Genomic DNA, 20,667 nt, shown 5'->3' on the forward strand with positions numbered 1-20,667 from the left:
TATTGAAGAATATAAGAAAAATTGCAAAAAAATTGTTGTGAGAAAGTCTGGTGGTGAAAAGATTAATCAGCAAGCACAATGAAATTATCAGACGGTTCACTGCTATTCTTTGCTTAGATATTTTTCATTCAATTTTTTTATTTCTGGTCAAAACATACATGTTTATTTTCTTAATCTGTTAGCTTTAAGATAAAATGAGTTTTGTGTTTGGTGGTATATAACATAGGTAAAGTTTCTTTTAATGACCTGTATGTCAGTCCATTCAGCTGACATACATCTTGTTGGATTTGTTGATTGGAAATGCTGTCAGTGTATGCAATAGTGTCAATCATCATCACTGCTTTCAGCATAGTGTATTGTCATGATGTAATTGTGATATTCAAATAAGTAGTATCCTCATGTGATGGCTAATATTCCATATTCTGTGGTTCTAGGTGAAGCCAGTATACATGTCTGTGACATTTGAATTCTCTGGCATAGGTATATTATTGATACCGACCACCTCATTTTGTTAGGGGATAGCTGGGGTCTTTGTCACTGGGTATGTGTATAATTGCTTGTTTTGAGGTTGTACAGGCTGCTATCGATTACAAGGAAGGGCTCAGAGCCTTGAGTATATCCTGTCATTTTATAACAGTACCAACCATGCATATACAAACTTCCTGTTTGCAGGCTTTTGAATTTCATAAGAGATGGAATTTACAAGGACTCAAACAATCAAATCAAACAATAACCTTGGGAGGGGGAGGGGGAGGGGTGGCAGTTCACTTTGTAAGATTACCTACCAGTATATCACACAAAGTAATAAATGTGAGTAAAATTCCTTTGTATCAAAATGTAAACACATTGAATTAAGTCAAGTGATTTCAGTTGAAGAATGAAAAATTACACCTCTCTGTAATCTCCAATTTAAATGTAAAAGAGCATGATTTGCATGAATTCACTTTTCAAGACTGATGTGTCTAACAACTATGTGATGACAGCATTGTATATCATTCTGTGAATATATACTAGCCAATTAGATGGTCACTACCTAGTGACAAGATGGGAGTGGGAAGAATTCATGGCATATATTATATGTTAAACTCAAAATTGTCTTTTTGACTCCCATGTGCGAAGCACAAAATGGGAGTCTTTGCAGTTAGTGTGTCTGTGTGTGTGTGTGTGTCTGTGTGTGTGTGTGTGTGTGTGTATGTGTGTCCGACTGTTCCTCTGCTATCTCAAGAACCATACATCGGTTTTTAATGAAACTTGGTGCATAGATGCTCTGGGCCAATGCGCAGATTTGATCAGGTTTTGGTAAAAATCCATGCTCGTTAATTACCTAATTTGCATGATAATTAGCTAATTTTTAGCTGTTCTATGACTGTTCCACTGATATCTAAAGAACCACTCATTGGATTTTGATGAAACTTGGTACATAGATGCTCTGAACATATGCGCAGATTTGATTAGGTTTTGGTAAAAATCCATGCTCATTAATTACCTAATTTGCATGATAATTAGCTAATTTTTAGCTGTTCTATGACTGTTCCACTGATATCTAAAGAACCACTCATTGGATTTTGATGAAACTTGGTACATAGATGCTCTGAACATATGCGCAGATTTTCTTAGTTTTTGGTAAAAATCCGTGCATATTAATTACCTAATTTGCATGATAATTAGCTATTTTTTAGTGGTTCCATGACTGTTCCACTGATATCTAAACAACCACTCATTGGATTTTGATGAAACTTGGTACATAGATGCTCTGAACTAATGCTAGGTTTTGATTAGTTTTTGGTAATAATCCGTGGATACTAATTACCTAATTTGCATAATGATTAGTCAATTTTCGGTTTTTCCACTGATATCTCAAGTACTAATCATCACATTTCAATGAAACTTGGTACATAGATGTCATATGACACTGCACAGATCTGATAGTTTTTATGGTAATATCAGTACATATTAATTACCTAATTTGCATAATTAATTAATTTTCAGCTTTTGATATAAGTAGTGAGCATTACATTTCAATGAAACTTGGTATTTACATACTGAAGGACTATGCAGAGATTGATTGTTTCGGATAAATATTTGTGCATATTAATCACCTAATTTGCATAATTAGTTAATTTTCGGCTTTTCCACGGGTATCTCAAGTACTAATCATCGCATTTCAATGAAACTTGGTACATAGATCCTTTAGGACTATGCAGAGGCCTGATTAGTTTCAGGGTAAATAATTGTGCATATTAATTACCTAAAGCGCATAATTAATTTTCAGCTTTTCTACTGATATCTAAAGTACTAATCATCACATTTCAATGAATCTAGAATTATGCAGAGACCCAATTAGTTTTTGGTAAATATTTGTGCATATTAATCACCTAATTTGCATAATTAACCAATTTCCAACTTTCACACTGATATCTCAGGTACTAATCATCACATATCAATGAATGTTTATACATGGATGCTGTAGGACAATAGACAGACCTGGATAATTGTGGGTTAAAATCTGTACATATTAATTACCCAATTTGCATAATTAACCAATTTTAAGCTTTCACACTGATATCTAAAGTACTAATTTCCATTTTAATGAAACAAAGATGCTCTAGGACAATGTACAAACCTAATTAGTTTGGGGTAAAACTCTGTTCATATTATTTCCCTAATTAGCATAATAATTCATAATTTGTTGGTTCTAATCACATTTCAATTAAAACTTGGTACATAGAGTTTTTGTTACATTGCGCAGACCTCATTAGTTTTATAATCAAAGCTGTTCATATTAATTTTCTGATTTGCATAATTAGTTTTCAGCTAAGTAATTTCAAATTATATTTAATGTGTCTCCAATACTCTCAGCACATGGGAGTTCTTTCTAAGCTTTCTTTGATTATAAACTCAAGTTCAATTTCACTTTGTGCGTCATATTCATCAATAGACAAAATTGAAGGCAGAATCCCATACAACTTTCTGCCAATCTTGATTCGTAAATGTGCTTGTTACATGTACAGTGTTCTCTTCAGGCCTTTCAAGCACCACAGACCTGCATCGCTTCGACAAATAGCTGCGTCGCTTTTGTTTCGCTCACAATTCTTGAAATCCTGTCCACAATGCTTATGTTCTATTGCCAGCCTTGTCTTGCACATCTTAAATAAAACAATAACATGTATTAATAGGTATTTCTGCTTTTGTTAACCTTACAAAAACAGTGATAAAACGGAAGTCTACAGGAAGTCTTTCAATGGAGCAGGGCCTGCAAAGTAATAATTTGCCCATTGCGTCTGGAAGATCTATCCCGATTTGCTGCGCTGCGGTTAATTGTGGTTTTTACTACTACATCGCCAGTGACACTAATTACCAAGAGTTAAAAAAAACAAGTGAAATTAAGTCGCATTGGGGGAAAAAAACATAAATAAATCGAAGCAAAAATTATTCATCTGCAGACGAGAGGGCCGTAGAAAAAACAAACCCTAACCTCTAGAAATACCTTATTCATAGAGTGCCTCATTATCGAGGAACGCCACTGAAGCGATGTAACGCATATTGTGGCATTGCGACCAATGCATGCTGGGTTACAATGGAGATTACGATCGAGGTAACACCGATGGCGGCGCAAAGTGCATGTTTTTCCACGATGTTTGAAAACAACATCTCGTTGGCGATTTTGATGTAATTTCTAATATAATCGTCGATGAATCATTTTAATTAACAAAACATTCTAAATTTGTGTATTTTTATACCAAAAAGTCAGGGACCGATAATCGCAACAGCAGCAGTGAATACCCTTGGTGATTGTAGTGTTACACATAAGGTATAGATAGATCAATGAATATAGCTGACATGAGTTTTCAAATGCTGTTGTAGAAAAAAAATGTCATTATTGATTTATTAATTTCTAAGTCATATTTTGATAACCCGCAGTCTGGCAGACATTACAAATTTAACCAAAAAATGTTTTTCCTCACGTCATATGAACTGATAGTGACATGGACAATAAAATTGACTGTACTTGTTGTACACAAAACAATGATGAACCAGTTACCTCCATGGATAACAATATATTCATAACAATACATATTTTTGCTGTTCTATTTAAAACTTTGATGCACACATAAAATAAAAAAAATATAAAATATATGAACTATAAAAATATCTCTTCTATTTTTTAGTTACTGTATTACAATGTTTGTTGGAGAAACTAAGTGTTATGCAAATTAGATGCGTTGTTATGCATGGTAATTAGATGCATGAGTTAATAAAATTACTGGGCTCAAATGTAGTTAGGTTTGTTAAAATCTGAGCGAAGCCAGTGGAATCACTGGTGCTCTTTAGTCCTGGGATCGTCAGTTTTCTGCCAAATTATAAGAAAATCATTCCTATTTGCAAATTGATTGTAATAGGAAAACCAGTGAGATATTTAAGAGCCACTTTTTTAGCTCCGCTGTCGACTTTGTCGAGCGGAGCTTATCATATGAGTGATTGTCCGTCGTCGTCCGTCGTCTGTGTCAATGTTTTACTTTTTCGACTTATTCTTGAAAACTACAAGTCTGAATGCTTTGATACTTGGTGTGTATGTACCTGGGGTAGACCTCTCTTAGATTTGTTCATTTCATGATGATATCTTCAATTCTCTAATTAGTCCCTGTTCGGACGAAGTCCGAAAATGGAGACTTATAATTCGGTCTCCGTTCGTCCGTGTGTCCGTGCGTCCGCCCGGAGTCATATCTCAGAATCCCTTGGACCGATTCTGTTCATTCTTTGCATGTGCCTAGTACTTTATGTGGGACATATGCTCATGCAGTGGTTTAGCGATACGATTCAAAATGGCCGACTGGCAGCCATCTTGTTTTTTTGAAAATGTTGTATTTTGGACATGCTTTGTCAGTTTTCATACAAACTTGGTACATAAATTATACATGTTAGGATACATGTCCATGATGATTTATTTCACAATTGGATCAAAGATGGCCGACTGGCAGCCATCTTGTTTTTTGAAAATGTCGTACTTTGGACATGCTGTGTCAGTTTTCATTCAAATTTAGTACATAGATCATACATGTTAGGATACATGTCCCCGATCGTCCGTGAGTTCTTGAGTCTGTTCGTCCGACCATCCGTGTGTCCGTCTGTCCGTGCGTCAGTCTATCCAACGTCATATTTCAGAATCCTATGGACCGATTCCGTTCATTCTTTGCATGTGCCTAGTACCTTATGTGGGACATATGCACATGCAGTGGTTTAGCGATTTGATTCAAAATGGCAGACTGGCAGCCATCTTGTTTTGATGTAAATTAACAATCTGTTGTATACACCACTTGGAACTCAAGTTTCAAGGACACGCTCGCGACAACCCCTCCGCTTTAATATGACGAGCACAAAGAGAACTGAACGGGGGACTGTGTCATTTTCAATGACTTGTTTTGGTGAATATTTTTGTCATTTTTGGTAAAAAGTGATATTTTCGACTTCTTGTTAAAAACTGCAAGTCCAATTGCTTTGATATTACATATATATTTAGTCCCCGTTCGGACGTAGTCCGAAAACGGGGACTTATGGTTTGCCCTGTGTGCGTCCGTGCGTCCGTCCGTGCGTCCGTCCGTGATCACCTGTATCTCGGACATGTATCTCAAACTTCACTCATACATCACACATTATATGGGACATATGCACATGCATTTTTTTCATGATCCGATTAACGATAGCCGAATAGCGGCCATTTTAAGGCCGAAAATGCATCAAAATCACACATTTTCACCATTCCGGACCCGGATTTCAGTTATGCATGGACGGATTTTGTTCAAACTTGGTACATACATTAAACATAATAGGACCTTGATGCACGTCATTTTTTTGGGGGGATCGGGTTTGAAATGGCCGACTGGCAGCCATTTTGTTTTAAAGAATTCAGTTCTGGATCCGTATCTGAGACATGCCTGGATTGATCGAGTTCAAACTTCACACACACAAGATACATCATGTCACAAATATGTATGTGCATTTGTTTCATGATCTCATTAACGATAACCAAATGGCGGCCGCTTTAAGGCCGAAAATGCATTGAAATCGCACATTTTCACCATTCCGGACCTGTATCTCAGTTATGCATGGACAGATTTTGTTCAAATTTGGTACATACATTAAACATAATAGGACCTTGATGCACGTCATTTTTTTTCCCGGATCAAGTTCGAAATGGCCGACTGGCGGCCATTTTGTTTTAAAAAATTCAGTTCTTGATCCGTATCTGAGACATGCATGGATTGATCAAGTTGAAACTTCACACACACAAGGTATATCATGTCACAAATATGTATGTGCATTTGTTTCATGATCTCATTAACGATAGCCAAACGATGGCCGCTTTAAGGCCGAAAATGCATTGAAATCGCACATTTTCACCATTCCGGACCTGGATCTCAGTTATGCATGGACGGATTTTGTTCAAATTTGGTACATACATTAAACATAATAGGACCTTGATGCACCTCATTTTTTTTTTCGGATCAAGTTCGAAATGGCCGACTGGTGGCCATTTTGTTTTTAAAAAATCAGTTCTTGATCCATATCTGAGACATGCCTGGATTGATCGAGTTCAAACTTCACACACACATGGTGAATCATGTCACAAATAGATATGTGCATTTGTTTCATGATCCGCTTAACAATAGCTGAATGATGGCCATTTTAAGGCCGAAAATGCATCAAAATCACGTATTTTCACAATTCCGGAACCGGATCACAGTCATGCATGGATGGATTTTGTTCAGATTTAGTACAATCTGTTGTACATATGCAGGTGCATTTCGGATCAGACCACAGAAAGTGGTCTGCAATTTCGGTCATGATCTGCTTTGAATGTATATGTCACTCAAATATGAACGGAACGGGGACATGTCATTGACAATGACTTGTTACTACATGTGGACCTCTCTCAGATTTGTTCATTTTGTAATGATATCTTCAATTCTCTAATTTTGGTGAATATTTTTGTAATTTTTGGTAAAAAGGGATATTTTTGACTTCTTGTTAAAAACCTAAAGTCCAATTGCTTTGATACTATACATATTGTTCATTTTCTAATGATATCTTCTGTTCTTTAAATGAAATGTGCATTTCTTACAGCGGAACTATCTCAGTCGACAGGCTGCTTGTTTAAATTCTTTTTCATCCCATATATACAGAGCACTTATGATAAACTAAAAGTCAGAGATGTTTACAAGATAATGCGTGCTATGATTGGCCCACTACATGACATTTAGTGCCCTTTCATTTTCCATGTTGACTGTATTTTGTCATGAATAAACTACAATTTAAAAAATGTGATAAATAGTAAATAATAATTTCATAATACCTCTGTGAGAAAATAGCACAGTCCTATGGTACACTCTTCAAAACTGTTATATCAAAAACTGACGTGTAATATTTATTTTCTATCCAGATATTTTTTATTAGAAGCACAAGGAAAGGAGAACCAGAGTTTGTTTGTGCAAATGGTCAGAGATGTGATATTACACCCACCACTCGTCTTTTGTGCCAGTCATGTAGGTACAGAAAATGTATTGCTGTAAGCATGTGTAGAAAAGGTAACCTGCTTTGATTTTACTACCTCATTATTGGTTTGCCATTCCATGAATTTTTATTGCTATTGCCATTAGTTACATTCATAGACTTTAATTAGCTTGTGCTACCGACATGTTCCTAAATGTCTTTATAAACACATTTATCTTCAATTTTATCACTTGATGCTCATCGCTAGCAACAGGAAGAGGCAATTATTTTAAAGTGATTGCCTACACAACCATTAAATTGGCTCAATTAGCCCCCACCCGGAAAAGTCACTTTCGTCAGTCCTTCCATAGTGATTTCTCGGAGATGGCTAGACCAATTTTTTTTTGAAACTTGGTACAAAGACATAGTGGTCAACCATACATGTGCACGTCAATTTATTTTCCGATTCGACCAAATATGGCTGACTGGCGTCCATTTTTAATGCCAAAATTCAGTCAAATTCAGTCCTTGTGTGTCCATCGACATTTCTCTGAGATGGCTAGACCAATTATTTGTTGAGACTTGTTACAAAGACAAAGGGACCACCCATACAAATGCTCGTTGTTTTACTTTTTTAAAATGATCAAATATGGCCTACTGGCAGCCATTTTGATTGTTAGTCCCCGTTCGGACGCAGTCCGAAAACGGGGACTTATGTTTTGCCCTGTGTGCGTCCGTCCGTCCGTGCGTCCGTGCTTCCGTGCGTCCGTGCGTCCGTGATCACCTGTATCTCGAACATGCATGGACCGATTGAGTTCAAACTTCACTCATACATCACACATTATATGGGACATATGCACATGCATTTTTTTCATGATCCGATTAACGATAGCCGAATAGCGGCCATTTTAAGGCCGAAAATGCATCAAAATCGCACATTTTCACCATTCCGGACCAGGATCTCAGTTATGCATGGACGGATTTTGTTCAAATTTGGTACATACATTAAACATAATAGGACCTTGATGCACGTCATTTTTTTTTTTGGATCGGGTTCGAAATGGCCGACTGGCGGCCATTTTGTTTTAAAGAATTCAGTTCTGGATCCGTATCTGAGACATGCTTGGATTGATCGAGTTCAAACTTCACACACACAAGGTACATCATGTCACAAATATGTATGTGCATTTGTTTCATGATCTCATTAACGATAGCCAAATGGCGGCCGCTTTAAGGCCGAAAATGCATTGAAATCGCACATTTTCACCATTCCGGACCCGGATCTCAGTTATGCATGGACGGATTTCATTCAAATTTGGTACATACATTAAACATAATAGGACCTTGATGCACGTCATTTTTTTTTTCGGATCAAGTTCGAAATAGCCGACTGGCGGCCATTTTGTTTTAAAGAATTCAGTTCTGGATCCGTATCCGAGACATGTCTGGATTGATCAAGTTCAAACTTCACACACACAAGGTACATCATGTCACAAATATGTATGTGTATTTGTTTCATGATCTCATTAACGATAGCCAAATGGCGGCCGCTTTAAGGCCGAAACTGCATTGAAATCGCACATTTTCACCATTCCGGACCCGGATCTCAGTTATGCATGGACGGATTTCATTCAAACTTGGTACATACATTAAACATAATAGGACCTTGATGCACGTCATTTTTTTTTCGGATCAAGTTCGAAATAGCCGACTGGCGGCCATTTTGTTTTAAAGAATTCAGTTCTGGATCCGTATCCGAGACATGCTTGGATTGATCGAGTTCAAACTTCACACACACAAGGTACATCATGTCACAAATATGTATGTGCATTTGTATCATGATCTCATTAACGATAGCCAAATGGCGGCCGCTTTAAGGCCGAAAATGCATTGAAATCGCACATTTTCACCATTCCGGACCCGTATCTCAGTTATGCATGGATGGATTTTGTTCAAATTTGGTACATACATTAAACATAATAGGACCTTGATGCACGTCTTTTTTTTTTTCGGATCAAGTTCGAAATGGCCGACTGGCGGCCATTTTGTTAAAGAATTCAGTTCTGGATCCGTATCCAAGACATGTCTGGATTGATCAAGTTCAAACTTCACACACACATGGTACATCATGTCACAAATAGATATGTGCCTTTGTTTCATGATCTGCTTAACAATAGCGAAATGATGGCCATTTTAAGGCCGAAAATGCATCAAAATCACGTATTTTCACAATTCCAGAACCGGATCTCAGTCATGCATGGATGGATTTTGTTCAGATTTAGCACAATGTGTTGTACATATGCAGGTGCATTTTGGTCATGATCTGCTTTGAATGTATATGTCACTCAAATATGAACGGAACGGGGACGTGTCATTGACAATGACTTGTTAATCAATGCTTTTGTCTGTCCATTGATATTTCTCAGAGATGCCTTGACTGATTTCAATGATATTAGGTACAAAGACACAGTGAGGAGATATACATATTCACATGGATTTATTTCCTGATTTGATCAAATATGGCTGCCTGGCGGCCATTTTGAATATCAAAATCCTGTAAAATCCAGTTCTTTGAGTGTGTCCATCATCATTTCTCTGAGATGCCTGGACTGATTTTGCTGAGACTTGGTACAAAGACACAGTGACCACTGGTACAGATGCACATTGATTTATTTTTTCAAGGAATCAATTAATGAGCTCATTTGCATATTTAATTATTAATTTGAATTCTTGTTAATATCTTTTGAACTAATAGTCCAAATGAGACCAAAGTTGGTATAGACTTACTTGATATGTCGATATAGGGTATGTGCCTTGTAATGTTGATTTTCAACTTAATCTTCCCACCTGATTTTATACATATACATTCAAATTTATAATTCATAGCCAACTATAATCACATCTGACAAGTGGGGGATGTGCCATCTTCATATGTCTAATATTTTTGGCATTTTTGGTCAAAAATGCTATTTTCTACTTTTTCTTGAAAACCGCTAGCCCAAATGGTTTGATACTTGGTATTTAGGTACCTTTTCATCAGTGCAATCGTAAAATCTGAAGTGGTTTCGAAGTGTTTGAAGTAATATGTAATGGGCCAATCAGTGAAGAGCTTTCATTTTTTCTTTTCACCAATGGTGTCATTTTATTGTTTCAATTGTTAGCTGCCTTGGATCGTTGATTACAAGTTTCATGCAGCGATAATAGGGAAATTGGTTACAAAAGACAACGAGTCCGCTGTGCGAGAGATCGATAAAGACATTAGAAAAAAATTTTGTTGGGCGTGGCTTGACAAGGAAGTGATTTCATCGGCAAGTGCAAAGTCCCGGGAAAGGCGCAGTGTCTGTATTATAACGATTTGATCAACTATGGTTCTTGGACCCCGGCTACTTTACTTTCAGCAGAAAATTAAAATTCTCATTCTCATCCTTGAATTCTCTAACTTTGATGAATATTTTTTGTCATTTTTGGTAAAAAATTGTATTTTCAACTTCTCCTTGGAATTTGCTTGTCCAATTGATTTGATATTGTATATGTAGGTATATCAGGTGGACCTCTGTCAGATTTGTTGATTTTGTGACAATATCTTCAATTCTCTAATTTTGATGAATGTTTTTGTCATTGTTGGTAAAAAATTATATGTAGCTTATCATATGAGTGATTGTCCGTTGTCATTTGTGTCAATGTTTTACTTTTTCAACTTCTTCTTGAAAACTACAAGCCTGAATGCTTTGATACTTGGTGTATATGTACAGTACTCATTCCCCCCAACCTCCCACTTTTATCGTTTTTTTTCCAACCGCTTATCGCTTAATTTCCGACTGCTCGCTGCTTTCTGACCGGAAACAGACCGCTTTTTTTTTCGCTCTTTGTTCTTTGCTTCGCTTGCTCTTGCTATGGCTGGCTTCAGAAACATCGTTCGCTTGCCAACCGACCGCTGGAGTAAAGATGATCGTACATTGTATGTATAAACTTATATTTTTTTATTTGTAATAAATTTAGGTTTTAATGACGATTCAAAATACAACGCATATTGCTTCTCTTGGGAAGGGGGACAAAGACGCCTTCATTGTAACGTTTGCTACGCAAGTCGAACTGTGACCTGTATTTACATATTTACGTCCTTGTGTGCGTAGTTCAAGCAGCTATATAACTGGTCAATCAATTGCGATATGTATTGAGTACTACTAGTATTTGTGTTTTGTGTGTGATTTTGACTAAATTTATATTTATAATTTTACACTTTGTTATTTGCGAACGCAACTCACACTATGACCCTTACTCAATTTGCATAAGTAATACGAATGCTGTAGTTCAGAAAATCTATTGGGTTAACTTTTGCTCATGTCTGGGTGCGCAAAACAAAACTGCACTTATAATCATCGCATAGCTGAATTTCTTCAAATCAATTGGACTTAAACTACTAGTATAATGACTGTGACGATTAATCGCTTGTCTGAGTACATGCGGTGACAAATTATTGGATTGGCAGCAGCCGGACGAAAAATGAAATAGATCTTGGAACAGTTAATTGTTGAGGAAAACATAAAACAAAACAAACGCAGCCAGTGATACATTTCGAAAATACAAATACAAAATAAACGCAATCAGAGGCGCCGACCATGCACGTTGGAAATAAATAAAACGTGTTGTGGCACAGTCTCAGACTCTTTCACTATGCTATTTCCCAAAGCACTTATATTTAACACATTGATGAAAAACACTGTAGGAAAAATGTAAATCAGGCTTGTAATTACTAGTAACTCAACTTGAATGCAATATTGATCACTGTTAAAGTGGATAAATTTGAACCGTCATCAAATTCAAAATTTGAATGTTGAATGTCAATCAAAAATAATCTTGATGTTTAGAAAGACAAAAACAACAACATATTAGAGTGCAAAAAAAGTTAGCAGCAAAGAACGAGAAATGCATGTGGGAAAGCGATGAGTGAACTCGAGGAAAATTATGCTAATATGAGAACAAGCTATATACCCCGCGGAGTACTCGCTAAAACATCGAGAAAATGTGCCATTTCAAAGGGCACCCTTACAAATAATGTCTGCGATTGTGTGAACATGATAACGTGCAAACAAGAAACAGAGCTTGTGGTCCACCAAGGAAACTTAGAGATGGCACAGTTAGATGTATACGGCTGTTGAAAACAAAGACTCCTTCGATCTCATATGAGCAGGTTCACGTGGATGTATCATTTATGATAATAAGGACTTTCCGTTTTCGACATTGTGAAATTCTTTTGTTTTTATGTAGAAAAATACAGTATTTTTACCAAGTAAAATCATATTTATTTATTAAAGTTATTGTTCATACATGAGTTGTCAAACACACTATACAGTTTGTAATTTCATCCAGCTCCTTTCAGACACAATTCAAGACAAATAAAAGGCACAAATATAGATAATATAGCAAATTATTTTTTTCTGTGATATTCATGTGCTATCAGTAATTATGAAAATAATTTATGGGCACATATACAATACATTTCGTTATGAATTATTCTTAATATAAATTTCGAAATTATCTTGTCAATATCAGTTTTTTTCATAGTTTTTCCTCCAAAAAGATGTCAGGAACGGGAAGTCTTTTTGACTCCCATGTGCGAAGCACAAAATGGGAGTCTTTGCAGTTAGTGTGTCTGTGTGTGTGTATGTGTGTATGTGTGTATGTGTGTATGTGTGTCCGACTGTTCCACTGCTATCTCAAGAACCATACATCGGTTTTTGATGAAACTTGGTGCATAGATGCTCTGGGCCAATGCGCAGATTTGATTAGGTTTTGGTAAAAATCCATGCTCGTTAATTACCTAATTTGCATGATAATTAGCTAATTTTTAGCTGTTCTATGACTTTTCCACTGATATCTAAAGAACCACTCATTGGATTTTGATGAAACTTGGTACATAGATGCTCTGAACATATGCGCAGATTTTCTTAGTTTTTGGTAAAAATCCATGCATATTAATTATCTAATTTGCATGTTAATTAGCTGATTTTTAGCTGTTCCAAGATTGTTCCACTGATATCTAAACAACCACTCATTGGATTTTGATGAAACTTGGTACATAGATGCTCTGAACATATGCGCAGATTTTCTTAGTTTTTGGTAAAAATCCGTGCATATTAATTACCTAATTTGCATGATAATTAGCTGATTTTTAGCTGTTCCATGATTGTTCCACTGATATCTAAACAACCACTCATTGGATTTTGATGAAACTTTGTACATACATGCTCTGAACTAATGCTAGGTTTTGATTAGTTTTTGGTAATAATCCGTGGATACTAATTACCTAATTTGCATAATGATTAGTCAATTTTCGATTTTTCCACTGATATCTCAAGTACTAATTATCACATTTCAATGAAACTTGGTACATAGATGTCATATGACACTGCACAGACCTGATAGTTTTTATGGTAATATCAGTTCATATTAATTACCTAATTTGCATAATTAATTAATTTTCAGCATTTGATATAAGTACTGATCATGACATTTCAATGAAACTTGGTACATAGCTGTCATATGACACTGCACAGACCTGATAGTTTTTATGGTAATATCAGTACATATTAATTACCTAATTTGCATAATTAATTAATTTTCAGCATTTGATATAAGTAGTTAGCATTACATTTCAATGAAACTTGGTACTTACATACTCAAGGACTATGCAGAGATTGATTGTTTTCGATAAATATTTGTGCATATTAATCACCTAATTTGCATAATTAGTTAATTTTCAGCTTTTCCACGGGTATCTCAAGTACTAATCATCGCATTTCAATGAAACTTGGTACATAGATCCTTTAGGACTATGCAGAGACCTGATTAGTTTTAGGGTAAATAATTGTGCATATTAATTACCTAATTTGCATAATTATTTTTCAGCTTTTCTACTGATATCTAAAGTACTAATCATCACATTTCAATGAATCTAGAATTATGCAGACCCAATTAGTTTCCGGTAAATATTTATGCATATTAATCACCTAATTTGCATAATTAACCAACTTTCACACTGATATCTCAGGTACTATACATCACATATCAATGAATGTACATGGATGCTGTAGGACAATAGACAGACCTGAATAATTGTGGGTTAAAATCTGTACATATTAATTACCTAATTTGCATAATTAACCAATTTTAAGCTTTCACACTGATATCTAAAGTACCGTAAAAACTTCAAAATTTCGACCGGTTTTAAATAATTGGTGTTAGAAATGTGACGTGTTTTTAGAGTCAAAATTAAGGTGCATTTTCGGACGGTCGAATTTTTCAGAATAGAAATCAGCAAATGAAAAAATGGGGATGATAGACCGTGTGCTTCATTAGTTTTTAAAAAATGCAATGTCCGTCAATTGACGTAAACTTCCCCATGTTTCACGGTAAAAGCAAAGGTCGTGGCCGAGTTGTAACTCAAAATTTAAACAAAGTCATCAATCAGTGAGTATTATGACAAGCAAAACAAAACATCAAGACGCGGAGAAGAGGTCAGCACAAAACTAATAGGTCAAAAGACAAAGCTGTCTCGCACTACCTAGGAAAACTTGCGAATGTTCGAAGTACAGGTACCCATTGGACAAAAGATACATGGAAGTTTAGCAAACGATCTCCCCGACCCAGTGCAATGTATCCGGTTAGAATCAAAGCTCACGTGTCCCTTATTTGAGGGACCAGATTCTGCCGTAAATTCGCCCTTGGATTGAAAAATAAAATGGGATTTAAGAAAATAAAATGGGACTTTTAAGGTGTATTTTGGCGTCATTTTTCGGACATTTCAATCAATCCTGCCGGCTAAAATAAAGTCTAAGTTTTACCGTAGTCATTGACGTCTGTCTATTCAAGAGTACACATGTATGATTTTTATCGTGACTAGCGTGAGCGGGTAAGCTTCCTTTCGAGAATGAGCTGTTATCACTGTGAACAATGTTAAATTATTCTTCAGATGACCAGTTTATTTTTTAAAAACAACTAATTTTTTTATTTAAAAAAAATGATGCCGTTTTCGCATCAAAATCCAAGCCAAAATATCGTACTACAACATCTCTTCCGCATTGCGTTCAATAACATTAACATATTTAAATAAGCTATGGTAATTTGAACACGTTGGCATCATCCAGCTTTTTGATTGGTTAATTAGCGATTTGACCTATTTGACCTAAGAGAACATGGCGGATATCCTACAGCATCAAACGTTTATACGAGACCGGAATCATTCGCTTACGATGAAACTAAGTTGACTTTTATTTGTATTTCATAACCATTCAACAAATTTATTTTGTTTACATTATTATAATCACTACTGAGTACAGTAATAATCAACAATTCAGAAACGCAGCATGCCGAGATTTTTGTGTTTGTTTTTATTTGAAACTTCGTTTATTTAGAATATATTTTCGTTACCAATAAAATAAAAATCTCTCAGTCAATCAGAAACCCGGATTCATGCCTTCGAGGAAGGTCCCGTTTGAACGCTCACATCGTTTTTTTTTTTCGTTTGGGGGAAAACTAAAACTGGTCGCAATTTTCGAATAAGAATGAGTCGGCAATTTTTAGTGGAGTCGAAATTTTGGAGGGAAATAAAACACCGAAACCCGGCAAATAATTAGGTGAACGAATTTTTAGAGGGGTCGAAATTTTGGAGTTTTTACGGTACTAATTATTCCATTTCAATGAAACTTAGTACAAAGATGCTCTAGGACAATGTACAAACCTAATTGGTTTGGGGTAAAAATCTGTTCATATTAATTCCCTAATAAGCATAATAATTCATAATTTTTTGATTCTAATCACATTTCAATTAAACTTGGAGACATAGATTTTCTGTTACATTGCGCAGACCTCATTAGTTTTACACTCAAATCTGGTCATATTAATTTTCTGATTTGCATAATTAGTTTTCAGCTAAGTAATTTCGAATTATATTTAATGTGTCTCCAATACTCTCAACACATGGGAGTTCTTTCTAAGCTTTCTTTGATTTTACCTTGCCCGTACCATCAAAGATGGAAGATAAAGGTATATTGAGGGAAGAATTTTGTCCGGCGTTGTCGTTGTTGTTGTCGTTGTTGTTGTCGTCAATAATTGTTATTGTGTGCATAATAACTTTACTAATTCTATTCCAAACTTCATCAAACGTGGTCACCTTATTCATCAGTATAAAGTCTTCCCTGAGTTTGAAAATATCATGCAAAAATTGAGAAAATCTGATAAAATATTTTGACTGTTTCTACTTGACTGATCACTGGTGATACACATCAAAGGTCACTGATGTCAGTGGAAATATGCATTGTTGTATGTGTTCAATGAAGCAAATGATTTATCTTGTAATTTATCTCAGAATCCCTTACTGGGTTTCAAAACCAACTCATGGAGAGATTGCACAGTCTGATACACATTTGCAAACCAATAAAATATTTACAGAAAACAAGATGTCAGAAAATCAATATAAGCACTCCTATGAACTGGGTGCCAAACTTTGATCAAGATCTGAAGCTAATAGAAAATCTGTTTAGTTCAAAGTTATCAAATCAAAAACAACACATAAAAAATACATAAAAAGCAAAACATTTCATCCACATTTTAAAAAGAAAATTGTTCTAAAATATATGTATTCTGTATTTGACAAACAGTTCATTCGACAAATGAAAACTCACAGAAATATTTTTCAGCTATTAGAACAGAATGATAGAGTTTTTATAATACTGGTTTAAAAACACAATTCAAAGATTGCAGTGTTTGAAGATGTAGATTCTCAGGAGGCAACAGTGCTGTTGACTTCTCCCTCCACTGGACACCAACTAACTATTTAAGTTGATTTGCATACAAAGCAGAGCTTGCAACATGATAGCTATTCATAAAGGGTGATTTTTTTTTTACTTTTCATATAATACAGTAGTCACACAATGAGGCAGTTCATATTTGTCTCAGTGAATCATTAATTTTTGACAGACACCTGTACAAAATACTTGGACAAAAGCCAGCTAAGATTTTCTGTTATTTTGCATGTTTTATGAATCTATTCACGTCTAAATGCAGCCTTTTTTAGTCCCCGTTCGGACGCAGTCCGAAAACGGGGACTTATGTTTTGCCCTGTGTGCGTCCGTCCGTGCGTCCGTGATCACCTGTATCTCGAACATGCATGGACCGATTAAGTTCAAACTTCACTCATACATCACACATTATATGGGACATATGCACATGCATTTTTTTCATGATCCGATTAACGATAGTCGAATAGTGGCCATTTTAAGGCCGAAAATGCATCAAAATCGCACATTTTCACCATTCCGGACCCGGATCTCAGTTATGCATGGACGGATTTTGTTCAAATTTGGTACATACATTAAACATAATAGGACCTTGATGCACGTCATTTTTTTTTTGGATCGGGTTCGAAATGGCCGACTGGCGTCCATTTTGTTTTAAAGAATTCAGTTCTGGATCCGTATCTGAGACATGCTTGGATTGATCGAGTTCAAACTTCACACACACAAGGTACATCATGTCACAAATATGTATGTGCATTTGTTTCATGATCTCATTAACGATAGCCAAATGGCGGCCACTTTAAGGCCGAAAATGCATTGAAATCGCACATTTTCACCATTCCGGACCCGGATCTCAGTTATGCATGGACAGATTTCATTCAAATTTGGTACATACATTAAACATAATAGGACCTTGATGCACGTCATTTTTTTTTTCCGGATCAAGTTCGAAATAGCCGACTGGCGGCCATTTTGTTTTAAAGAATTCAGTTCTGGATCCGTATCCGAGACATGTCTGGATTGATCAAGTTCAAACTTCACACACACAAGGTACATCATGTCACAAATATGTATGTGCATTTGTTTCATGATCTCATTAACGATAGCCAAATGGGGGCCGCTTTAAGGCCGAAAATGCATTGAAATCGCACATTTTCACCATTCCGGACCCAGATCTCAGTTATGCATGGACGGATTTCATTCAAATTTGGTACATACATTAAACATAATAGGACCTTGATGCACGTCATTTTTTTTTCCGGATCAAGTTCGAAATAGCCGACTGGCGGCCATTTTGTTTTAAAGAATTCAGTTCTGGATCCGTATCCGAGACATGTCTGGATTGATCGAGTTCAAACTTCACACACACAAGGTACATCATGTCACAAATATGTATGTGCATTTGTTTCATGATCTCATTAACGATAGCCAAATGGGGGCCGCTTTAAGGCCGAAAATGCATTGAAATCGCACATTTTCACCATTCCGGACCCGTATCTCAGTTATGCATGGATGGATTTTGTTCAAATTTGGTACATACATTAAACATAATAGGACCTTGATGCACGTCTTTTTTTTTCGGATCAAGTTCGAAATGGCCGACTGGCGGCCATTTTGTTAAAGAATTCAGTTCTGGATCCGTATCCAAGACATGTCTGGATTGATCAAGTTCAAACTTCACACACACATGGTACATCATGTCACAAATAGATATGTGCATTTGTTTCATGATCTGCTTAACAATAGCGGAATGATGGCCATTTTAAGGCCAAAAATGCATCAAAATCACGTATTTTCACAATTCCAGAACCGGATCTCAGTCGTTCATGGATGGATTTTGTTCAGATTTAGCACAATGTGTTGTACATATGCAGGTGCATTTCGGTCATGATCTGCTTTGAATGTATATGTCACTCAAATATGAACGGAACGGGGACGTGTCATTGACAATGACTTGTTTTTTTTGAGATGGGGCATGGGGCGTACTGAAATATCAGAATTACTTTGAATAAATCTGGAAATTATGTCCCTTAAAATAATTAAACAAATAAGGCATCAATGTTTTTGTAAGATATTTACATCTTTAAAGGAAATTCAGTAGACTGATTCCCCACTGTTGGTTCAACCCCAAAACTTGTTTGTATTCAAAATTAATTATGCCAATGCATATTTATATTGAAACAAACTATGATAAAGGGAATTATATTATATAACAAAGGGCAAGGTCACCAGAGTTTAACTATGTTTTTATTATTATTTATTGGGAATGGAAAGTCTTTATCGTAGTGCTTTGCCTGTGTTGACAGTCAGCTCTTCGGGTCGCTAAAACTGTATGTCCACCTCTGTTGGGTTGAACATTTGTATTATTATACCGAATAAATCTTAAAACAGAAATTGTGGCACTTAATCATGGCAATCTTCCAGGTCATCGTTAGAAAGATTTTCGGAGGCAAATTAATCTCCACTCAAGGCTATCTTGAAGGATTGCAGGAAATTGACCCTTACCGACTCATATTTATGAATTAATCAAGATTCAGGTACCATAGTGTTTGTAACAGAGTATTCCTAAAGATACGCAAAAAAAACCCAAAAAACAAACTTTCGCGTGGGATTTTTCATGCAAACATTATCAATGGTTTTCTGACACTGATTCCTTTTTAACCTCTTCGCAACGTGTTCTATTTATTTCCAACGCGTGTGGTCGGCGCCTTTGATTGCATTTATTTTGTTCTTTTATTGCCTTGCCCGTAGTGTAGTGTAAACGAAGGGGAAGGTATAGTAAGGGGAAGATTTTAGCGTTGTTGTTGTTGTTGGCGTGACTTGTGGGTGTGATAACTCAAGTAATTTTTACACGATCGATTTCAAAAATTATATATGTTATAAATAAACGATGCAAAGATGGATAAGTTCGATGTTGGTGTAATTTGCTTGCATAATTAATGAGATATGGCTACTGATTGGTTTTCGCTTGTGGGCGCCATAACTCGAGTAAATTTTACATGATCTGTTATAAATTGATATATGATATAAACAAACATGCAACGATGGCAAAGTTCGATGTTGGTGAATTTTGCTTGCATAATTAATGAGAGATGGCTACTGATTGGTTATCTCTTGTGGGTGCGATAACTCAATAATTTTTACCCAATCGATCGTAATTTTAGTGTTTTGAAATTCAATCATCCTAATCTACTGTATCAGGATTTAACGAGAAAATCTATGGTGTAATAGTTGTTTTGAAATCCTTTGGAATTTTCCATTGTTGTGTGATTATGTATACATCTTATTGGAACCAGTGCCATCTTAAGTTCATTATAGAAAAATGCCTTTGATTTTACTCTAGTTAATATTTGACCTTTGTGTGATGTCACTGTATGGTAAT

At 35.8% G+C, this 20,667-nt stretch overlaps 1 protein-coding gene across 1 annotated transcript in view; it reads left to right on the top strand.

Annotated features, from left to right (window-relative positions):
- LOC144354615 (uncharacterized) overlaps positions 1–20,667 on the top strand; it is a 144,417-nt gene that overhangs the window by 35,020 nt on the left and 88,730 nt on the right. The window contains exon 3 of the mRNA XM_085505844.1: positions 7,439–7,583. Within this exon, the coding sequence (XP_085361970.1) occupies positions 7,439–7,583 (145 nt within the window). The remainder of the gene's footprint in view (positions 1–7,438; positions 7,584–20,667) is intronic.

The sequence above is a fragment of the Saccoglossus kowalevskii genome, chromosome 2 (assembly GCF_978046115.1).
Source record: "Saccoglossus kowalevskii chromosome 2, keSacKowa6.1, whole genome shotgun sequence".
In the NCBI taxonomy this organism is placed as follows: Eukaryota; Metazoa; Hemichordata; class Enteropneusta; family Harrimaniidae; genus Saccoglossus; species Saccoglossus kowalevskii.